The sequence below is a fragment of the Oncorhynchus nerka genome, linkage group LG24 (assembly GCF_034236695.1).
Source record: "Oncorhynchus nerka isolate Pitt River linkage group LG24, Oner_Uvic_2.0, whole genome shotgun sequence".
NCBI lineage: Eukaryota > Metazoa > Chordata > Actinopteri > Salmoniformes > Salmonidae > Oncorhynchus > Oncorhynchus nerka.
The window spans coordinates 86,273,847-86,293,160 of record NC_088419.1 but is presented as its reverse complement, the minus strand read 5'-3'; the positions used below and the strand labels follow the sequence as shown (position 1 = coordinate 86,293,160).

General features: G+C 46.1%; 1 protein-coding gene across 2 annotated transcripts in view; it reads left to right on the top strand.

Annotated features, from left to right (window-relative positions):
- The window catches only part of pde4dip (phosphodiesterase 4D interacting protein), an 89,751-nt gene that overhangs the window by 61,942 nt on the left and 8,495 nt on the right, over positions 1–19,314 (top strand). For both annotated transcript variants that reach the window (XM_065009242.1, XM_065009241.1), the window contains exons 23-30: positions 7,122–7,409; positions 8,201–8,332; positions 8,555–8,674; positions 10,631–10,820; positions 10,909–11,153; positions 11,392–11,669; positions 12,429–12,572; positions 12,806–12,941. In XM_065009242.1, the coding sequence (XP_064865314.1) occupies positions 7,122–7,409; positions 8,201–8,332; positions 8,555–8,674; positions 10,631–10,820; positions 10,909–11,153; positions 11,392–11,669; positions 12,429–12,572; positions 12,806–12,941 (1,533 nt within the window). The remainder of the gene's footprint in view (positions 1–7,121; positions 7,410–8,200; positions 8,333–8,554; positions 8,675–10,630; positions 10,821–10,908; positions 11,154–11,391; positions 11,670–12,428; positions 12,573–12,805; positions 12,942–19,314) is intronic.

Sequence of the window (19,314 nt, the reverse complement as noted above, 5' to 3'; positions counted from 1 at the left end):
TGCAGTCCATGGGGCACCGTGCAGTCCATGTTTGTCTATGTCCATGGGGCACCGTGCAGTCCATTTTTGTCTATGTCCATGGGGTACCGTGCAGTCCATGTTTGTCTATGTCCATGGGGCACCGTGCAGTCCATGTTTGTCTATGTCCATGGGGTACCGTGCAGTCCATGTTTGTCTATGTCCATGGGGTACCGTGCAGTCCATTTTTGTCTATGTCCATGGGGTACCGTGCAGTCCATTTTTGTCTATGTCCATGGGGTACCGTGCAGTCCATGTTTGTCTATGTCCATGGGGTACCGTGCAGTCCATTTTTGTCTATGTCCATGGGGTACCGTGCAGTCCATTTTTGTCTATGTCCATGGGGTACCGTGCAGTCCATTTTTGTCTATGTCCATGGGGTACCGTGCAGTCCATTTTTGTCTATGTCCATGGGGTACCGTGCAGTCCATTTTTGTCTATGTCCATGGGGTACCGTGCAGTCCATGTTTGTCTATGTCCATGGGGTACCGTGCAGTCCATGGGGTACCGTGCAGTCCATGGGGTACCGTGCAGTCCATTTTTGTCTATGTCCATGGGGTACCGTGCAGTCCATGTTTGTCTATGTCCATGGGGCACCGTGCAGTCCATGTTTGTCTATGTCCATGGGGTACCGTGCAGTCCATGTTTGTCTATGTCCATGGGGCACCGTGCAGTCCATGTTTGTCTATGTCCATGGGGTACCGTGCAGTCCAAGGGGCACCGTGCAGTCCATGTTTGTCTATGTCCATGGGGTACCGTGCAGTCCATGGGGCACCGTGCAGTCCATGTTTGTCTATGTCCATGGGGTACCGTGCAGTCCATGGGGCACCGTGCAGTCCATGTTTGTCTATGTCCATGGGGTACCGTGCAGTCCATGGGGCACCGTGCAGTCCATGTTTTTCTATGTCCATGGGGCACCGTGCAGTCCATTTTTGTCTATGTCCATGGGGTACCGTGCAGTCCATGTTTGTCTATGTCCATGGGGTACCGTGCAGTCCATGTTTGTCTATGTCCATGGGGTACCGTGCAGTCCATTTTTGTCTATGTCCATGGGGTACCGTGCAGTCCATTTTTGTCTATGTCCATGGGGTACCGTGCAGTCCATTTTTGTCTATGTCCATGGGGTACCGTGCAGTCCATTTTTGTCTATGTCCATGGGGTACCGTGCAGTCCATTTTTGTCTATGTCCATGGGGTACCGTGCAGTCCATGTTTGTGTATGTCCATGGGGTACCGTGCAGTCCATGTTTGTCTATGTCCATGGGGTACCGTGCAGTCAATTTTTGTCTATGTCCATGGGGTACCGTGCAGTCCATTTTTGTCTATGTCCATGGGGTACCGTGCAGTCCATTTTTGTCTATGTCCATGGGGTACCGTGCAGTCCATGTTTGTCTATGTCCATGGGGTACCGTGCAGTCCATTTTTGTCTATGTCCATGGGGTACCGTGCAGTCCATGTTTGTCTATGTCCATGGGGTACCGTGCAGTCCATGTTTGTCTATGTCCATGGGGTACCGTGCAGTCCATGTTTGTCTATGTCCATGGGGTACCGTGCAGTCCATGGGGTACCGTGCAGTCCATGTTTGTCTATGTCCATGGGGTACCGTGCAGTCCATGTTTGTCTATGTCCATGGGGTACCGTGCAGTCCATGTTTGTCTATGTCCATGGGGCACCGTGCAGTCCATGTTTGTCTATGTCCATGGGGCACCGTGCAGTCCATGTTTGTCTATGTCCATGGGGCACCGTGCAGTCCATGTTTGTCTATGTCCATGGGGTACCGTGCTGTCCATGTTTGTCTATGTCCATGGGGTACCGTGCAGTCCATTTTTGTCTATGTCCATGGGGTACCGTGCAGTCCATGTTTGTCTATGTCCATGGGGTACCGTGCAGTCCATTTTTGTCTATGTCCATGGGGTACCGTGCAGTCCATGTTTGTCTATGTCCATGGGGTACCGTGCAGTCCATTTTTGTCTATGTCCATGGGGTACCGTGCAGTCCATTTTTGTCTATGTCCATGGGGTACCGTGCAGTCCATGTTTGTCTATGTCCATGGGGTACCGTGCAGTCCATGTTTGTTTATGTCCATGGGGTACCGTGCAGTCCATTTTTGTCTATGTCCATGGGGTACCGTGCAGTCCATTTTTGTCTATGTCCATGGGATACCGTGCAGTCCATGTTTGTCTATGTCCATGGGGTACCGTGCAGTCCATTTTTGTCTATGTCCATGGGGTACCGTGCAGTCCATTTTTGTCTATGTCCATGGGGTACCGTGCAGTCCATGTTTGTCTATGTCCATGGGGTACCGTGCAGTCCATTTTTGTCTATGTCCATGGGGTACCGTGCAGTCCATGTTTGTCTATGTCCATGGGGTACCGTGCAGTCCATGGGGTACCGTGCAGTCCATTTTTGTCTATGTCCATGGGGTACCGTGCAGTCCATGTTTGTCTATGTCCATGGGGCACCGTGCAGTCCATGTTTGTCTATGTCCATGGGGTACCGTGCAGTCCATGTTTGTCTATGTCCATGGGGCACCGTGCAGTCCATGTTTGTCTATGTCCATGGGGTACCGTGCAGTCCAAGGGGCACCGTGCAGTCCATGTTTGTCTATGTCCATGGGGTACCGTGCAGTCCATGGGGCACCGTGCAGTCCATGTTTGTCTATGTCCATGGGGTACCGTGCAGTCCATGGGGCACCGTGCAGTCCATGTTTGTCTATGTCCATGGGGTACCGTGCAGTCCATGGGGCACCGTGCAGTCCATGTTTGTCTATGTCCATGGGGTACCGTGCAGTCCATGGGGCACCGTGCAGTCCATTTTTGTCTATGTCCATGGGGTACCGTGCAGTCCATGTTTGTCTATGTCCATGGGGTACCGTGCAGTCCATGTTTGTCTATGTCCATGGGGTACCGTGCAGTCCATGTTTGTCTATGTCCATGGGGTACCGTGCAGTCCATGGGGTACCGTGCAGTCCATGTTTGTCTATGTCCATGGGGTACCGTGCAGTCCATGTTTGTCTATGTCCATGGGGTACCGTGCAGTCCATGTTTGTCTATGTCCATGGGGCACCGTGCAGTCCATGTTTGTCTATGTCCATGGGGCACCGTGCAGTCCATGTTTGTCTATGTCCATGGGGCACCGTGCAGTCCATGTTTGTCTATGTCCATGGGGTACCGTGCTGTCCATGTTTGTCTATGTCCATGGGGCACCGTGCAGTCCATGTTTGTCTATGTCCATGGGGTACCGTGCAGTCCATGTTTGTCTATGTCCATGGGGTACCGTGCAGTCCATTTTTGTCTATGTCCATGGGGTACCGTGCAGTCCATTTTTGTCTATGTCCATGGGGTACCGTGCAGTCCATTTTTGTCTATGTCCATGGGGTACCGTGCAGTCCATTTTTGTCTATGTCCATGGGGTACCGTGCAGTCCATGTTTGTCTATGTCCATGGGGTACCGTGCAGTCCATGTTTGTCTATGTCCATGGGGTACCGTGCAGTCCATTTTTTGTCTATGTCCATGGGGTACCGTGCAGTCCATTTTGTCTATGTCCATGGGGTACCGTGCAGTCCATTTTTGTCTATGTCCATGGGGTACCGTGCAGTCCATGTTTGTCTATGTCCATGGGGTACCGTGCAGTCCATTTTTGTCTATGTCCATGGGGTACCGTGCAGTCCATGTTTGTCTATGTCCATGGGGTACCGTGCAGGCCATGTTTGTCTATGTCCATGGGGTACCGTGCAGTCCATGTTTGTCTATGTCCATGGGGTACCGTGCAGTCCATGTTTGTCTATGTCCATGGGGTACCGTGCAGTCCATGTTTGTCTATGTCCATGGGGTACCGTGCAGTCCATTTTTGTCTATGTCCATGGGGTACCGTGCAGTCCATTTTGTCTATGTCCATGGGGTACCGTGCAGTCCATGTTTGTCTATGTCCATGGGGTACCGTGCAGTCCATTTTTGTCTATGTCCATGGGGTACCGTGCAGTCCATTTTTGTCTATGTCCATGGGGTACCGTGCAGTCCATTTTTGTTTGTCTATGTGCCATTTTTGTCTATGTCCATGGGGTCCATTTTGTCTATGTCCATGGGGTGTTTGTCTATGTCCATGGGGTACCGTGCAGTCCATGTTTGTTTGTCCATGGGGTACCGTGCAGTCCATTTTTGTCTATGTCCATGGGGTACCGTGCAGTCCATTTTTGTCTATGTCCATGGGGTACCGTGCAGTCCATTTTTGTCTATGTCCATGGGGTACCGTGCAGTCCATGTTTGTCTATGTCCATGGGGTACCGTGCAGTCCATTTTTGTCTATGTCCATGGGGTACCGTGCAGTCCATGTTTGTCTATGTCCATGGGGTACCGTGCAGGCCATGTTTGTCTATGTCCATGGGGTACCGTGCAGTCCATGTTTGTCTATGTCCATGGGGTACCGTGCAGTCCATGGGGTACCGTGCAGTCCATGGGGTACCGTGCAGTCCATGTTTGTCTATGTCCATGGGGTACCGTGCAGTCCATGTTTGTCTATGTCCATGGGGTACCGTGCAGTCCATGTTTGTCTATGTCCATGGGGCACCGTGCAGTCCATGTTTGTCTATGTCCATGGGGCACTGTGCAGTCCATGTTTGTCTATGTCCATGGGGCACTGTGCAGTCCATGTTTGTCTATGTCCATGGGGCACTGTGCAGTCCATGTTTGTCTATGTCCATGGGGTACCGTGCAGTCCATGTTTGTCTATGTCCATGGGGCACTGTATTGTAATGACCTCTGCACAGGGATAAGCCAGGGGGCGTCAAAGGCCACTTCAACTGTCCTGCATTTGTTTGGCTCAAGAGTTTTCACACCCCTCACTTCACACTTCAGTGCTAATTGAAATGCATCCAGGTCAGTTCTGTCCTAGCAGCTTGGTAGCTTCGTAGCCTTATTTATTAAGCTTTATACAACAAAATGACCTAGAGATTGTTGTCTTTTACTTTTTGGCTTCAGAAGTAGCTTCAGACTGAACATTATTCACTCAGTTATGTGTTGGATGGTATTTCCAGGTTTCCTCTGTGTTTCTTCTGCAGGTTTTGGGTTGTTTTTTCTTGATAGTCCTTGGTAGTAATAGTCCATTCAGATAATTTTGTCCAAAATCAAGGTTTTAGGTATCAAATTTTGATTTGGATTGAAGGTTTTGATGTTGTGGTTAGTATCCTGTAAGTCCTTGTCAAGTTGATCTACATTTATCCAACTCTAATTCTATATTTTTGTAGAAGAACTCAGAAAAACTCAGGAGCCCATGAGCTCACTACCTCTCACTATCTAACTCTCCTTGTCCATCCATCCTAACATCCCAACTATTCTCTTTATACCGTGTGCCTGCTCTCCTGTGAGAGGGACATTTCACCCTGCCTCAAATCCTAATGTCACACACACACTGGAGACTGTATTAGTGTTCTGACTCTCTGCTGTGTTAGTGTTCTGACTCTCTGCTGTGTTAGTGTTCTGACTCTCTGCTGTGTTAGTGTTCTGACTCTTAGTGTTCTGACTCTTAGTGTTCTGACTCTTTGCTGTGTTAGTGTTCTGACTCTCTGCTGTGTTAGTGTTCTGACTCTGTTGAGGCTGTGTTAGTGGTCTCACTCTCTGCTGTGTTAGTGGTCTGACTCTCTGCTGTGTTAGTGGTCTGACTCTCTGCTGTGTTAGTGTTTTGACTCTGTTGAGGCTGTGTTAGTGTTCTGACTCTCTGCTGTGTTAGTGTTCTGACTCTTTGCTGTGTTAGTGTTCTGACTCTCTGCTGTGTTAGTGTTCTGACTCTCTGCTGTGTTAGTGTTCTGACTCTTAGTGTTCTGACTCTTTGCTGTGTTAGTGTTCTGACTCTCTGCTGTGTTAGTGTTCTGACTCTTAGTGTTCTGACTCTTAGTGTTCTGACTCTTTGCTGTGTTAGTGTTCTGACTCTCTGCTGTGTTAGTGTTCTGACTCTGTTGAGGCTGTGTTAGTGGTCTCACTCTCTGCTGTGTTAGTGGTCTGACTCTCTGCTGTGTTAGTGGTCTGACTCTCTGCTGTGTTAGTGTTTTGACTCTGTTGAGGCTGTGTTAGTGTTCTGACTCTGTTGAGGCTGTGTTAGTGTTCTGACTCTCTGCTGTGTTAGTGTTCTGACTCTCTGCTGTGTTAGTGGTCTGACTCTTTGCTGTGTTAGTGTTCTGACTCTCTGCTGTGTTAGTGTTCTGACTCTTAGTGTTCTGACTCTTAGTGTTCTGACTCTTTGCTGTGTTAGTGTTCTGACTCTCTGCTGTGTTAGTGTTCTGACTCTGTTGAGGCTGTGTTAGTGGTCTCACTCTCTGCTGTGTTAGTGGTCTGACTCTCTGCTGTGTTAGTGGTCTGACTCTCTGCTGTGTTAGTGTTTTGACTCTGTTGAGGCTGTGTTAGTGTTCTGACTCTGTTGAGGCTGTGTTAGTGTTCTGACTCTCTGCTGTGTTAGTGTTCTGACTCTCTGCTGTGTTAGTGGTCTGACTCTCTGCTGTGTTAGTGTTCTGATTCTCTGCTGTGTTAGTGTTCTGACTCTCTGCTTTGTTAGTGTTCTGACTCTCTGCTGTGTTAGTGTTCTGACTCTCTGCTGTGTTAGTGTTCTGACTCTCTGCTGTGTTAGTGGTCTGACTCTCTGCTGTGTTAGTGGTCTGACTCTCTGCTGTGTTAGTGTTCTGACTCTCTGCTGTGTTAGTGTTCTGACTCTCTGCTGTGTTAGTGCTCTGACTCTCTGCTGTGTTAGTGTTCTGACTCTCTGCTGTGTTAGTGTTCTGACTCTCTGCTGTGTTAGTGTTCTGACTCTCTGCTGTGTTAGTGTTTTGACTCTGTTGAGCCTGTGTTAGTGTTCTGACTCTCTGCTGTGTTAGTGTTCTGACTCTCTGCTGTGTTAGTGTTCTGACTCTCTGCTGTGTTAGTGTTTTGACTCTGTTGAGGCTGTGTTAGTGTTCTGACTAGACCTTACAGTGTGCTGTTGTATTCGGCACATGTGACAAATACAATCGAATCGAATTAGACTTATCTATCTCACAACAAGCTGCCTGACACACTAACATCCATCCTCCATCTCTCTCCTGTTTATTCATGCTTGGGTTTTTCTTTTTCCTACTGCAGGTTTTTCCGTTCCTTCAGTCAAGCCGTTTGGTGGCTTCCCCATGTCAGCCCACCCCCACCCCCAGACTGACCCCTCCAGTTACATGCCCCAGCCTCTGTCCTACCACACCTTCCACCCCGCTGGTCTGAATGCTAGCCTCAATGCTAGCCCTGCCATGAAGGCAGGCGCCAGCCTCCTGGAGAGCAGTGCAATGTGGGACATGGCCTACGGTGCTCGGTCAATGAGAGTTGGCACTGCTGATTTGTCATCAGGGTCGTCAGGTTACCAGTCTGGCACCAGCCATACAGGTGTGTGTATCTATGAGTTTTAATGAGATTGTGTGTGTATGTGTGTGTGTATGTATGTGTGTGTCCTACCTGTAATGAGTTTACAGGACAACATGTGGGAGTGGATCATATCACACATATCCCAGGTGATAGTCTAAAGAGCCAATGGCTGATCTTGGAAATTGATATGTCATACCATGACATTTGAGTTATTTCCCTGTTACTAACTATTAGAGACTATACGGACCCAAACAGCCCTGTTGTGTGTGAATATACAGGTAACTGACAAAATGAAGGAAACACTTTAGTCAGTGAGGGATACAAAGTACGTTGAGAGCAGGTGCTTCCACACAGGTGTGGATAATTAAGCAATTAACATCCCATCATGCTTAGGGTCATTTATACAAATGCTGTCCATTATATTGGGTACCATGGCTAGAAGAAGAGATCTTAGTGACTTTGAAGGAGGAGAGTCTCAAATTAGCATAGGGGGTTTAGTGTGTGTGTGTGTGTGTGTGTGTGTGTGTGTGTGTGTGTGTGTGTGTGTGTGTGTGTGTGTGTGTCAGTCACCAGATCTCAACCCAATTGAACACTTATGGGAGATTCTGGGGTAGCGCCTGAGACGATGTTTTCCACAAAGATCAATAAAACACCAAATGTTATCATTTCTGGTGGAAGAATGGTGTCGCGGTCCTCCAACAGAGTTCCAATGGGTACTGAAGATGTGTGTGTGTGTATATATATATATATACTATACAAATGTTTTTTTATGTTGTGAAATGTCAACGGTATTTTGATGTGTTCCTGTGCAGGTTCTGACCTGATTAAAGAACACCTGAGAGAGATCAGGAGTCTACGTCAACGTCTGGACGATTCCATCCAGACCAACGACCTCCTCCGACAGCAGCTGGAGGAGAGACTGGTCAACCAAGCCAGAGATAAATGTATTGACTTGACCACCACCACACCTGCTGTCTCAAACCATGAACACGTATTCTACACACCCAACTTGGCTACCTGTACTAAGTCAATGTTGACAGTCACTGTGTCAAAAAGGCATTAGTGAAATGTACTGGCCCTCCTCTTCTTCCTCATCCATCTCTTCCTCATCCTCTTCCTTCTCTTCATCCTTCTCCTCTTCCTTTTTCTCTTTTCCTCTTCCTCAGGTGCTCCCACCAACATCTACATCCAGGGCTTGGACTCTGTCAGTCAGTTGTCCAGTGAGATCAGAGTTCTGAAAGCGGAGAACCTCAGCCTGCAGGACCGACTCCAACAGGCCAGCAGAGGTAACCAACTGCCTGGCTCCGAGTACTCTCCAAACTCTCTAATATACTACCCAACATACTATCAATTCTGCTCTATAGCCCATTCTGTAGAGCGTTGTTCTTGCAATCCCAAGATAATGACCACTCATATGTAAAATGTAAGTCACTTTGGATAAATGTGTTTGCTAAATGACATACTGTATATTACATTGAGAAGAGAATGATGATTGGCTGACAGCCGTGGGTGGTATATCAGACCATATACCACGGATATGTCAAAACATGTATTTTTACTGCTCTAATTACGTTGGTAACCAGTTTCTAATAGCAATAAGGCACCTCAGGGGTTTGTGGTATATGGCTAATATACCATGGCTCAAGGCAGTATCAAGGCACTCCGCGTTGCGTCGTGCATATGAACAACCGTTAGCTGTGTTATATTGGCCGTATACCACACCTCCTCGGGCCTTATTGCTTAATTATACAATGGGTGGGTCTAATCCTGAGTGCGGATTGGTTAAAACCGCATTCCAACTGGTGGCTATACCACAGGCTAAATCTATGACGTTAAAATGCCTACAGTATTTACTCTGTTCCATCTGACTGCGCAAGCCACTGTCTCATCAGCCCAATCCACTGTCTCATCAGCCCAATCCACTGTCTCATCAGCCCAATCCACTGTCTCATCAGCCCAATCCACTGTCTCACCAGCCCAATCCACTGTCTCACCAGCCCAATCCACTGTCTCACCAGCCCAATCCACTGTCTCATCAGCCCAATCCACTGTCTCATCAGCCCAATCCACTGTCTCATCAGCCCAATGTCTCATCAGCCCAATGTCTCATCAGCCCAATCCACTGTCTCATCAGCCCAATCCACTGTCTCATCAGCCCAATCCACTGTCTCATCAGCCCAATCCACTGTCTCATCAGCCCAATCCACTGTCTCATCAGCCCAATCCACTGTCTCATCAGCCCAATCCACTGTCTCATCAGCCCAATCCACTGTCTCATCAGCGCAAGCCACTGTCTCATCAGCCCAATCCACTGTCTCATCAGCCCAATCCACTGTCTCATCAGCCCAATCCACTGTCTCATCAGCCCAATGTCTCATCAGCCCAATGTCTCATCAGCCCAATGTCTCATCAGCCCAATCCACTGTCTCATCAACCCAAGCCACTGTCTCATCAGCCCAAGCCACTGTCTCATCAGCCCAATCCACTGTCTCATCAGCCCAATCCACTGTCCCATCAGCCCAATCCACTGTCTCATCAGCCCAATCCACTGTCTCATCAGCCCAATCCACTGTCTCATCAGCCCAATCCACTGTCTCATCAGCCCAATCCACTGTCTCATCAGGCCAATGTCTCATCAGCCCAATCCACTGTCTCATCAACCCAATCCACTGTCTCATCAGCCCAATCCACTGTCTCATCAGCCCAATCCACTGTCTCATCAGCCCAATCCACTGTCTCATCAGCCCAATGTCTCATCAGCCCAATGTCTCATCAGCCCAATCCACTGTCCCATCAGCCCAATCCACTGTCCCATCAGCCCAATCCACTGTCCCATCAGCCCAATCCACTGTCCCATCAGCCCAATCCACTGTCTCATCAGCCCAATCCACTGTCTCATCAGCCCAATCCACTGTCTCATCAGCCCAATCCACTGTCTCATCAGCCCGGCAATTTATGGACTTAATCTCCACTATAAAAAGCATCTAGACATCATCTCACATTTCTTTTAATGTTTCAATATTCAAATTCGATCTTCAGCTGTTGCATAGTAATGAACATGTCGGTTTGAGACAGACAGGCAGGCAGCTTTTCTCAGCCAGTCGAAATCATGAATTTGCATAATTTTTATGGATATATACAAAGAAATCTAAATATAAAACAGAAAATGAAGTGCAGCTAGTTTTCCTTCTTTCCAGCTTCATTTCTGTCTTTATTTGAGTTCCTTTGTACTCTTCCCCCAGACGGGAGTAAGGAGGCGGAGCAGCTGCGCGAGGCGGTGCTGTTGGGGCGTGCCCGTGTGAAGGAGGCGGAGTTAGAGACTGAGCGGTGGGCAGAACAGGGCAGGAGGCTGCACACGCAGGCACAGGCTCAGACCCTGGAGATCACTCAGCTGAAACAGGACAGGCAGAACAACCTGGAGACCATCAACAGGTAGGAGGAGTGTTTGTGTGTCTGTGTGCATCTCGGTTGTGTGATTATTGTTTTGTTACATGTGTTTAACTGTGTTGTGTGTGTCTAGGTTGCAGCACGATGTGAATGTCCTACAGCAGCAGTTGTGTGAGAGCCGTGGCCTGGCCCACTCTCTACAGTATGACCTCCAGATATGCCACAGAGTGTGTGGCGTCCCCAAGAACACGAACACAAGTGAGGGGTCACACTCAGAGGAGTCTGCACCCTTTGACCCCAGGGACCTGCATGTTCAGCTAGGGCAGCAGTTGACGTCTGGGACACGCCTTCCTGGAGCCAGGATACAGCTCTTCCATGGTGAGAGAGCGCCATCAAGGAAAGCATTCTGGGATAGGGTTAACATGTTACCACTGATTCTACCACATTTACTTTGTAAGGATGTGTCTGAAATTGCACCCTATTTCCTATATAGTGCACTACTTTTGCCCAGAGCCAAGGACAAACGTTGTGCACTTTATAGTCAATAGGAAGCAATGCCATTTGAGATTTACCCGTAACTAACACTCATTCCCCAATCTTCCTTTCCCACTCACAGACCCTGCTCTCTCTACCCCTGTCCGAGACACTGGACTCTTCAGCCCTGCTTCCTCTCTCTCCCTCACACTGGAACCCCGGGAGGTTGACTTTTCTCCTGAGGGCCAGGCTCCAGACGGCTCCTTCGCGAACCGTAATGGCCACCATGTTGTGGGCCAAGTGGATGACTTCAGCGCCCTGCAGCAGCAGATCCTGGAGGGGCGCGTCCTCATTGGCAAGATGGAGGCTGCCCTCCGGGCCACCGCCAACCACACCCTGCTGGAGCTCAGCCTGGACAAGGTGAGGTCAGGGGTTTTGAAACCTATCCTTGGGGACCCCCAGCTGTTCCACGTACACTACCGTTCAAAAGTTTGGGGTCACTTAGAAATGTCCTTGTTTTTGAAAGAAAAACATATTTTTTGTCCATTAAAATGACATCAAATTGATCAGAAATACAGTGTAGACATTGTTAATGTTGTAAATGACTATTGTAGCTGGAAACAGATGATTTTTAATGGAATGTCTACATAGGCGTACAGAGGCCCATTATCAGCAACCATCACTCCTGTGTTAGAATGGCACGTTGTGTTATCTAATCCAAGTTTATCATTTTAAAAGGCAAAGTGACCCCAAACCTTTGAACGGTATTGTACATTAACTCTTCTACAGCCAGCACACCTGATTCAACTTGTCAACTAATCATCAAGCCCTTGACTTGGTGAATCAGATGAGTGAGTTCAGGGATACAACAACATTGTGAAACTGAGGAAAGGGTTAAAAACCATTAGGTTAGAGGATTCAGACACCTTACAGAGGAGTTAATGCCGCTCGAAATGAACTTTTAGGTCCTTGGTTTAAATTGATTAAACTCATGTTTCATCTTAGTAGTGTTGTCTACAGTATAGCTAGTTGAGCTGGTTTCATCTTAGTAGTGTTGTCTACAGTAACCTGTAGCTAGTTGAGCTGAAAATATGTTAAACCTTGGATTGTTTACCTGTGTTTTAGTTCAATTAGTTTAGTCTAACTGTTTCTGTGGATCTCTCTCTCTCTGTGTGCCAGCCTGTGGACCCTGGCTGTGTGAGGAGTCTGCTGACCTGCTCTACGACCCTGAGGAAGATCCTCCAGGATGCCAGCTCCCTGCTCAGAATGTTCTGGAGGGCAGCATTGCCCAATAGTGAGGGGTCCACTCAGAGCACCAAGACGGTCAGAATCTTATTCTCTTTGTTTGTAAGAGTTAAATGAAGGGTAATTTCATTATGCTGTTAGCGTGTCATGTGTGTCACTGATCATGTTTGAGAGTGTGTCTGTATGCTTAGTGGGGATTTCTGTTCATGGGTTTGTCACTAGGTGGACTCCCTGTAACCTCACTGCTCTTTACAGGGGTGTAGATTTCTGAAGTGTGACAGTGTGTTTTATTTGTGTGTGTGTGTGTCCAGGAGCTGTCTCTAAAGGAGGTCCACACCATGCGTCAGCGGATCTCAGAGCAGGAGGAGGCTCTAAAGGATGCCATGGAGAGACTGAAAAGCTCCAACCGCACCAAAGACAGTATGGAACACTTCATCGTCAGTCAACGTGAGTGACTCCTACCTCTCTCCCCCTCTTGGTCCTATATCTCTCCTCTTTTACCTCTCCCCTTCCTCCCCTCCCCCTCTTCTGTGTTCTTCTTTCTTTCCCCCCTGTCCTATCTTCTCCTTATATCATATTTCTCTCTGTTTCTCTCTGTCTGTTTCTCTCTGTCTTTGTTTCTCTCTGTCTTTGTTTCTCTCTGTCTGTGTTTATTTGTTTCTCTCTGTCTGTTTCTCTCTGTCTGTGTTTATTTGTTTCTCTCTGTCTGTTTCTCTCTGTCTGTGTTTATTTGTTTCTCTCTGTCTGTTTCTCTCTGTCTGTGTTTATTTGTTTCTCTCTGTCTGTTTCTCTCTGTCTGTGTTTATTTGTTTCTCTCTGTCTGTTTCTCTCTGTCTGTGTTTATTTGTTTCTCTCTGTCTGTTTCTCAATTCAATTCAATTCAATTTCAATTCAAGGGCTTTATTGGCATTGGAAACATGTGTTAACATTGCCAAAGCAAGTGAGGTAGACAACATACAAAGTGAATATATAAGGTGAAAAACAACAAAAATGAACAGTAAACATTACACATACAGAAGTTTCAAAACAGTAAAGACATTACAAATGTCATATTATATATATATAATATGTACAAATAGTTAAAGGACACAAGATAAAATAAATAAGCATAAATATGGGTTGTATTTACAATGGTGTTTGTTCTTCACTGGTTGCCCTTTTCTCGTGGCAACAGGTCACAAATCTTGCTGCTGTGATGGCACACTGTGGAATTTCACCCAGTAGATATGGGAGTTTTTCAAAATTGGATTTGTTTTCGAATTCTTTGTGGATCTGTGTGATCTGGGGGAAATATGTATCTCTAATATGGTCATACATTGGGCAGGAGGTTAGGAAGTGCAGCTCAGTTTCCACCTCATTTTGTGGGCAGTGAGCACACAGCCTGTCTTCTCTTGAGAGCCATGTCTGCCTACGGCGGCCTTTCTCAATAGCAAGGCTATGCTCACTGAGTCTGTACATAGTCAAAGCTTTCCTTAATTTTGGGTCAGTCACAGTGGTCAGGTATTCTGCCGCTGTGTACTCTCTGTGTAGGGCCAAATAGCATTCTAGTTTGCTCTGTTTTTTTGTTAATTCTTTCCAATGTGTTAAGTAATTATCTTTTTGTTTTCTCATGATTTGGTTGGGTGTAATTGTGCTGTTGTCCTGGGGCTCTGTAGGGTGTGTTTGTGTTTGTGAACAGAGCCCCAGGACCAGCTTGCTTAGGGGACTCTTCTCCAGGTTCATCTCTCTGTAGGTGATGGCTTTGTTATGGAAGGTTTGTGAATCGCTTCCTTTTAGGTGGTTGTAGAATTTAATGGCTCTTTTCTGGATTTTGATAATTAGTGGGTATCGGCCTAATTCTGCTCTGCATGCATTATTTGGTGTTTTACGTTGTACACGGAGGATATTTTTGCAGAATTCTGCGTGCAGAGTCTCAATTTGGTGTTTGTCCCATTTTGTGAAGTCTTGGTTGGTGAGCGGACCCCAGACCTCACAACCATAAAGGGCAATGGGCTCTATGACTGATTCAAGTATTTTTAGCCAAATCCTAATTGGTATGTTGAAATTGATGTTTCTTTTGATGGCATAGAATGCCCTTCTTGCCTTGTCTCTCAGATCGTTCACAGCTTTGTGGAAGTTACCTGTGGCGCTGATGTTTAGGCCGAGGTATGTATAGTTTTTTGTGTGCTCTAGGGCAACAGTGTCTAGATGGAATTTGAATTTGTGGTCCTGGTGACTGGACCTTTTTTGGAACACCATTATTTTGGTCTTACTGAGATTTACTGTCAGGGCCCAGGTCTGACAGAATCTGTGCATAAGATCTAGGTGCTGCTGTAGGCCCTCCTTGGTTGGTGACAGAAGCACCAGATCATCAGCAAACAGCAGACATTTGACTTCGGATTCTAGCAGGGGGAGGCCGGGTGCTGCAGACTTTTCTAGTGCCCGCGCCAATTCGTTGATATATATGTTGAAGAGGGTGGGGCTTAAGCTGCATCCCTGTCTAACCCCACGACCCTGTGTGAAGAAATGTGTGTGTTTTTTGCCAATTTTAACCGCACACTTGTTGTTTGTGTACATGGATTTTATAATGTCATATGTTTTACCCCCAACACCACTTTCCATCAGTTTGTATAGCAGACCCTCGTGCCAGATTGAGTCGAAGGCTTTTTTGAAATCAACAAAGCATGAGAAGACTTTGCCTTTGTTTTGGTTTGTTTGGTTGTCAATTAGGGTGTGCAGGGTGAATACATGGTCTGTTGTACGGTAATTTGGTAAAAAGCCAATTTGACATTTACTCAGTACATTGTTTTCATTGAGGAAATGTACGAGTCTGCTGTTAATAATAATGCAGAGGATTTTCCCAAGGTTACTGTTGACACATATTCCACGGTAGTTATTGGGGTCAAATTTGTCTCCACTTTTGTGGATTGGGGTGATCAGTCCTTGGTTCCAAATATTGGGGAAGATGCCAGAGCTAAGTATGATGTTAAAGAGTTTTAGTATAGCCAATTGGAATTTGTTGTCTGTATATTTGATCATTTCATTGAGGATACCATCGACACCACAGGCCTTTTTGGGTTGGAGGGTTTTTATTTTGTCCTGTAACTCATTCAATGTAATTGGAGAATCCAGTGGGTTCTGGTAGTCTTTAATAGTTGATTCTAAGATCTGTATTTGATCATGTATATGTTTTTGCTCTTTATTCTTTGTTATAGAGCCAAAAAGATTGGAGAAGTGGTTTACCCATACATCTCCATTTTGGATAGATAATTCTTTGTGTTGTTGTTTGTTTAGTGTTTTCCAATTTTCCCAGAAGTGGTTAGAGTCTATGGATTCTTCAATTACATTGAGCTGATTTCTGACGTGCTGTTCCTTCTTTTTCCGTAGTGTATTTCTGTATTGTTTTAGTGATTCACCATAGTGAAGGCGTAGACTCAGGTTTTCCGGGTCTCTATGTTTTTGGTTGGACAGGTTTCTCAATTTCTTTCTTAGATTTTTGCATTCTTCATCAAACCATTTGTCATTATTGTTAATTTTCTTCGGTTTTCTATTTGAGATTTTTAGATTTGATAGGGAAGCTGAGAGGTCAAATATACTGTTAAGATTTTCTACTGCCAAGTTTACACCTTCACTATTACAGTGGAACGTTTTACCCAGGAAATTGTCTAAAAGGGATTGAATTTGTTGTTGCCTAATTGTTTTTTGGTAGGTTTCCAAACTGCATTCCTTCCATCTATAGCATTTCTTAATGTTACTCAGTTCCTTTGGCTTTGATGCCTCATGATTGAGTATTGCTCTGTTTAAGTAGACTGTGATTTTGCTGTGGTCTGATAGGGGTGTTAGTGGACTGACTGTGAACGCTCTGAGAGATTCTGGGTTGAGGTCAGTGATAAAGTAGTCTACAGTACTACTGCCAAGAGATGAGCTATAGGTGTACCTACCATAGGAGTCCCCTCGAAGCCTACCGTTGACTATGTACATACCCAGCGTGCGACAAAGCTGCAGGAGTTGTGACCCGTTTTTGTTGGTTATGTTGTCATAGTTGTGCCTAGGGGGGCATATGTGGGAGGGGATGCTGTCACCTCCAGGCAGATGTTTGTCCCCCTGTGTGCTGAGGGTGTCAGGTTCTTGTCAGACTAGTACATGTTCCTGGGCCTGGAAATGATTGATTTCGCCCTCCAGGATGGAGAAGCTGTCTTCATTAAAATATGGGGATTCTAGTGGGGGGATATAGGTAGCACACAGGAGGACATTTTTCTCTGTTAGGATAATTTCCTTTTGAATTTCTAGCCAAATGTAGAATGTTCCTGTTTTGATTAATTTAATGGAGTGAGTTAGGTCTGCTCTATACCAAATTAGCATACCCCCTGAGTCCCTTCCCTGTTTCACACCTGGTAGTTTGGTGGATGGGACTACCAGCTCTCTGTAACCTAGAGGGCAACCAGTGGGTCCATCTCCTCTATACCAGGTTTCTTGCAGGATGACAATGTCTGTATTACCGATTTCTTTGGTGAAGTCCAGGTTTCTGCTCTTTAGGCCAAAGGCAGATGACCTCAGGCCTTAGATATTCCAGGATAATATAGTGAAGGCTTTTTGTTCCATAGAGTGTCCAATGTTGTTGGTCGTGGTTTGGCCTCAGGCCAGTAAGTGTGAGCAGAGCCTGCTGAGCATCTGGTACATGCCATTGGCTTGGGCGAGTGTGAGAGTGGGGGTTTCTCTCTGTCTGTGTTTATTTGTTTCTCTCTGTCTGTTTCTCTCTGTCTTTGTTTCTCTCTGTCTGTTTCTCTCTGTCTGTGTTTATTTGTTTCTCTCTGTCTGTTTCTCTCTGTCTGTGTTTATTTGTTTCTCTCTGTCTGTCTCTCTCTGTTTCTCTCTGTCTGTCTGTTTCTCTGTGTTTCTCTCCGTCTATGTTTCTCTGTCTGTTTCTGTCTGTTTCCCTCTGTCTGTTTCTCTCTGTCTGTTTCTCTCTGTCTGTTTCTCTGTCTGTTTCTCTGTCTGTTTCTCTCTCTCTGTTTCTCTCTGTCTGTCTGTTTCTCTGTTTTTCTCTCCGTCTATGTTTCTCTGTCTGTTTCTCTCTGTCTGTTTCCCTCTGTCTGTTTCCCTCTGTCTGTTTCCATCTGTCTGTTTCTGTCTGTCTGTTTCTCTGTTTCTGTCTGTCTGTTTCTCTGTTTCTCTCTGTCTGTTTCTCTGTTTCTGTCTGTTTCTCTGTTTCTCTCTGTCTGTCTCTCTTTGTCTATGTCTCTATATGTTTCTCTCTGTCTGTCTCTGTCTGTTTGTTTCCCTCACTGTTTCTCTGTCTGTTTCTGTCTGTCTGTTTCTCTCTGTCTATGTTTCTCTGTCTGTTTCCCTCTGTCTGTCTCTCTCTGTTTCTCTCTGTCTATGTTTCTCTGTCTGTTTCTGTCTGTTTCCCTCTGTCTGTTTCCCTCTGTCTGTTTCTCTCTGTCTGTTTCTCTCTGTCTGTTTCTCTCTGTCTGTTTCTCTGTCTGTTTCTCTGTCTGTTTCTCTCTCTCTGTTTCTCTCTGTCTGTCTGTTTCTCTGTTTTTCTCTCCGTCTATGTTTCTCTGTCTGTTTCTCTGTCTGTTTCCCTCTGTCTGTTTCCCTCTGTCTGTTTCCATCTGTCTGTTTCCATCTGTCTGTTTCTGTCTGTCTGTTTCTCTGTTTCTGTCTGTCTGTTTCTCTGTCTGTTTCTCTCTGTCTGTTTCTCTGTTTCTGTCTGTTTCTCTGTTTCTCTCTGTCTATGTCTCTCTTTGTCTATGTCTCTATATGTTTCTCTCTGTCTGTCTCTGTCTGTTTGTTTCCCTCACTGTTTCTGTCTGTCTGTTTCTCTCTGTCTATGTTTCTCTGTCTGTTTCCCTCTGTCTGTTTCTCTCTGTCTGTCTCTCTCTGTTTCTCTCTGTCTGTTTCCCTCTGTCTGTTTCTCTCTGTCTGTTTCTCTCTGTCTGTTTCTCTCTGTCTGTTTCTCTCTGTCTGTTTCTCTGTCTGTTTCTCTGTCTGTTTCTCTCTCTCTGTTTCTCTCTGTCTGTCTGTTTCTCTGTTTTTCTCTCCGTCTATGTTTCTCTGTCTGTTTCTCTGTCTGTTTCTCTCTGTCTGTTTCCCTCTGTCTGTTTCCCTCTGTCTGTTTCCATCTGTCTGTTTCCATCTGTCTGTTTCTGTCTGTCTGTTTCTCTGTTTCTGTCTGTCTGTTTCTCTGTCTGTTTCTCTCTGTCTGTTTCTCTGTTTCTGTCTGTTTCTCTGTTTCTCTCTGTCTATGTCTCTCTTTGTCTATGTCTCTATATGTTTCTCTCTGTCTGTCTCTGTCTGTTTGTTTCCCTCACTGTTTCTGTCTGTCTGTTTCTCTCTGTCTATGTTTCTCTGTCTGTTTCCCTCTGTCTGTTTCTCTCTGTTTCTCTCTGTCTGTTTCCCTCTGTCTGTTTCCCTCTGTCTGTTTCCATCTGTCTGTTTCCCTCTGTCTGTTTCCCTCTGTCTGTTTCTCTCTGTCTGTTTCTCTGTCTGTTTCTCTCTGTCTGTTTCTCTGTTTCTCTCTGTCTATGTTTCTCTGTCTGTTTCTGTCTGTTTCCCTCTCTCTGTTTCTCTCTGTCTGTTTCTCTCTGTCTGTTTCTCTGTCTGTTTCTCTCTGTCTGTTTCTCTGTTTCTCTCTGTCTATGTCTCTCTTTGTCTATGTCTCTATATGTTTCTCTCTGTCTGTCTCTGTCTGTTTGTTTCCCTCACTGTTTCTCTGTCTGTTTCCCTCTCTCTGTTTCTCTCTCTCTGTTTCCCTCTGTCTGTTTCCCTCTCTCTGTTTCCCTCTGTCTGTTTCTCTCTGTCTGTTTCCCTCTGTCTGTTTCCATCTGTCTGTTTCTGT